This window comes from Arachis duranensis, chromosome 8 (assembly GCF_000817695.3).
Source record: "Arachis duranensis cultivar V14167 chromosome 8, aradu.V14167.gnm2.J7QH, whole genome shotgun sequence".
Taxonomy (NCBI): Eukaryota; Viridiplantae; Streptophyta; class Magnoliopsida; order Fabales; family Fabaceae; genus Arachis; species Arachis duranensis.
This window is the reverse complement of record NC_029779.3, coordinates 41597810-41601407: the sequence shown is the minus strand read 5'-3', so window position 1 is coordinate 41601407 and position 3598 is coordinate 41597810. Positions and strand designations below refer to the sequence as shown.

General features: G+C 30.4%; 1 protein-coding gene across 1 annotated transcript; it reads left to right on the top strand.

Annotated features, from left to right (window-relative positions):
- Positions 1-2120: 2120 nt before the first annotated feature.
- On the top strand, positions 2121-2769 carry LOC107462848 (uncharacterized). Its single transcript, XM_021129622.2, has one exon. It carries the CDS (start codon positions 2200-2202, stop codon positions 2641-2643), a length of 444 nt encoding a protein of 147 aa, XP_020985281.1. The 5' UTR covers positions 2121-2199; the 3' UTR covers positions 2644-2769.
- Positions 2770-3598: the final 829 nt, after the last annotated feature.

Sequence of the window (3598 nt, the reverse complement as noted above, 5' to 3'; positions counted from 1 at the left end):
TTTATCTATGGTCACGGTTTCAATTTTCAAAATCTGACACTTTAGGCCACGTTTTTTTACCGTGACCATAGGTTAATCTATGGTCACGGTAAAAAACCGTGACCATAGCCTTATCTATGGTCACGGATAGCCTTATCTATGGTCACCCCTTCTTAAAACCGTGACCATAGATAAGGCTATGGTCACGGTTTTTTACCGTGACCATAGATTAACCTATGGTCACGGTAAAAAAACGTGGCCTAAAGTGTCAGATTTTGAAAATTAAAACCGTGACCATAAAAACCGTGACCATAGATAAAAAAACCGTGACCATAGACCTATGGCCACGAGAGAATAGACCAGGGTAAAAAACCGTGACCATAGGTCCAAAACCGTGACCATAGATCTATGGTCACCCTTTTCACTAGCTATGGTCACGGTTTTTTACCGTGACCATAGGCCTTTTTTTTTTGTAGTGTGTCCTGTAGAGTAATCGTCATCTCTCCACATGACATATGAAAAGTATGAGACTCTAACCGCCATCTCTCTACTAACACGGATACCAAAGGTTAGTCATGGTCCCACTCAACCATGTAGGTCACATGCTCAAAACCAGTTCAGTCGTCGAAGGTATACTCTGATATATTCGTCGGATCTCACCAATAAATTCCGACGCATCTACAACACCCTATTAGGCTAAAAAATATTTGACATTTATGTCAAATATATGTTTAAAATAATATACATATTTTTATACTTATTAAACTTAAAATTTAAACATTATACAAATTAGTTAAGTCTGCCAGTAATGTGTTCTATTTGGTCTAATCTATATAACATATTTTCATAATCTATTAACTTTTGGTCCATTAAAGTATCTAAAATATCAAATAATTACAAAATTAATATGATTAATTTTTAAATCTACAAAATTCAAAAAATATCAATTTTATATTATTCTAAACAGTTAGCAAAATATATCTAAGTAATCACTTTTAAGTAACTTTTATAATAATTTCTAAATCAGTAAATTTGAATAATTATTCCTATAGTTCTAGGTAAATATCTAAAAATAATTATCCTTATATTTTTTAATAATTAAATCTAAATGATTATCTTTATATTTTTAAATAAATTATTTTGAATAATAAATTTTATATTTTTAATTAATTAAGCTTATATAATTATAAGTTTAAAATTATCTAATGCTAACTAATTATATCAAAAATTCTATTTTAAACTAATTATATAAAAATAAAATAATTTAAAAACAAAGAAGTAGTTTAGATAACTTAAAATTTAATTTAGGAAGAAAATCTTAAAATAAGAGGGTGAAAATGAAAAGGAGTAAAAGAGTAAAAATTAGAGAGAGTTTGTCGCAGATGAAAAGTAAAAGAGAAAGTATAGGGAGTCAATGGAATATTTGTACAATGTGTACAATAGAAATTTAAGAAGTATTAGAGATATAATCATTAATGTTACCGTTTTTCATCAGCTGAAATTTTTGGGATGAGTGGTATCATGACATGGTATTAGAACTCTAGGTGTGAAATGTCAAGAGTTTGATCCTTGATGAACTCTAAAATTAGTTCAAATTTTTTGGATGAGGACCTGAGATGTTTATTATCCCTAGTACTCGTATAGGTGATGTTTATTTTATAACTCAATAGTCCATTGTATATATTGTACACATAAACCATTAGCTCCCTAGCACTACCCAAAATAAAAAAATAAGAACACCTCGGTTTTTAGACTCAGCACATGATGTTTGCCACGCCAATGGGCAAACTCTGCATTTTTCGTGAAGTTTGTACAAATTTCATAAAAATGCAAGTTTGTTGATGTAGCGAACAAATTTGCTTTAGCTTAAAAAAAAAAAACGTATTTTAAAAAATAAAAATAAAAATATTTATTTTAAAAAATAAATAATATTTTTTTAATTTAATTTAAAAAATTTGCCAATTTTTCGGCCATACAAGTTTACTTGATATTTATCGATTATCATAAGTATATATAACTAATTTAGATTGGTCGAGTGGTTAGCTAGATTAAAAAAAAAAAGTAAGTGTACGTATTGCATTAACGGCATGTGGTAGTAGATCTGTCCGTTTCTTTTTCCCCTCTATAAATAGTTGTTTGCCAAGCTTTATTTCTAACTAGAAGCAAAATCAAAGCAATTGCTTTCGGGAATATCTATTTGTTGTTGAAAGATAAGAGAACATGGGGAAAGCACATAAGAATGTGGGTGCAGTTGTAATGATATTTGTTTTGGTGATAGGGATAGCAGAATGTCGAAACTTGAAAGAAGACGAAGTAGTCTCTGGAGTTGGAGCAGTTGGAAGAAACTATGTTGTTGGATTTGGAGATGGAAGAGGTGGTTTTATCGTATCAGAACCAGCAAGCGGGTTAGGAGCTGGAGTTGGAGCAAGTGGGAATGCAGTCGGAAAAAAATTTCATGTCGTATCAGAACCTGCAAGCGGGTTAGGAGCTGGAGTTGGAGCAGTTGGAAGAAATTTTCATGTCGTATCAGAACCAGCTGGAGTTGGAGCAGTTGGAAGAAATTTTGTTGTCGTATCAGAACCTGCAAGCGGGTTAGGATTCAGCAGTGCTGCCAGTGTGGGTCAAGGAATTACCGGTGCCACTGCTGGTGGTGGTGGTCTTTGAATTCATCTATTATGATGCGTGCAGTGTAATGCTTTTTCTTTTCTTTTTAATAATATACCATTCACTGTAATGCACTAATATATGGAACCCAATACGTAATACAAAATAAGCCTTCATCTCTCATCATTTCCTTCTTTGAATTTTTAACTACATATTCTCACGCCCATAGTAGCAGTAGTTCATAAAGCTCAAGAGAGGTGAACCATAATTTCAAATGTTCCTCTGCTTTTATCTATTGATCTCAATCATTATGTACATATTTTGTGATTGAGATTAGTGACTAAAATCAATTTCATAATTGAAATTAATAACCAAAAACATTGAAACACATTGAACTATGATATACATGATGAAATACTTCCTACAAAGTAGACTAAATTAAACAAGTCAAAAGGACAAATTTTTATGTATTTTAAACAAGTCAACAAAATATCAGTTCTACTTGTTTGTGCTAACGAGTTAATTAAACAGTTGATTTGTTTGACTCATTTTTTCTCCTTCCAGAATGGAAAAAATCATGGTTCTGAAAATTAAATTAGTTGGTTTAAACTAGTTAATCAAAACCGACCAGCAGATCAATCCCATTCAATGTGAAAATCGATTAGCACGAACCAATCAATGCAAAAACCTAAAAAACCAATTAAGTGGTGGATGAATCGATTTATTTTTTAGCAATTAATTGGTTTAAAAATAACAAAACACACAAAATATATTTAATTTTTAATTTATATATAATATATATAAATATATTATTTTATTAAATCTAGTTTAATTTGCGTTGAATACTTAAACTTTTGAATTTCTAATTCTATCAATTTGATGATCGATTTGTTTTTAAAACCTTAAAAACAATTACTATAAAATTTTAGCCAGTTTTTTTTACCTGATATATATCTGTACAAACAAAAAGGTTTATCATACAATCATATATTTTTGTATGGGAAAGCAAAGTCCC

Bases quoted from the DNA above. Each gene is read 5' to 3' on its own strand.
- LOC107462848 (XM_021129622.2), top strand. From the start codon at position 2,200: ATGGGGAAAGCACATAAGAATGTGGGTGCAGTTGTAATGATATTTGTT.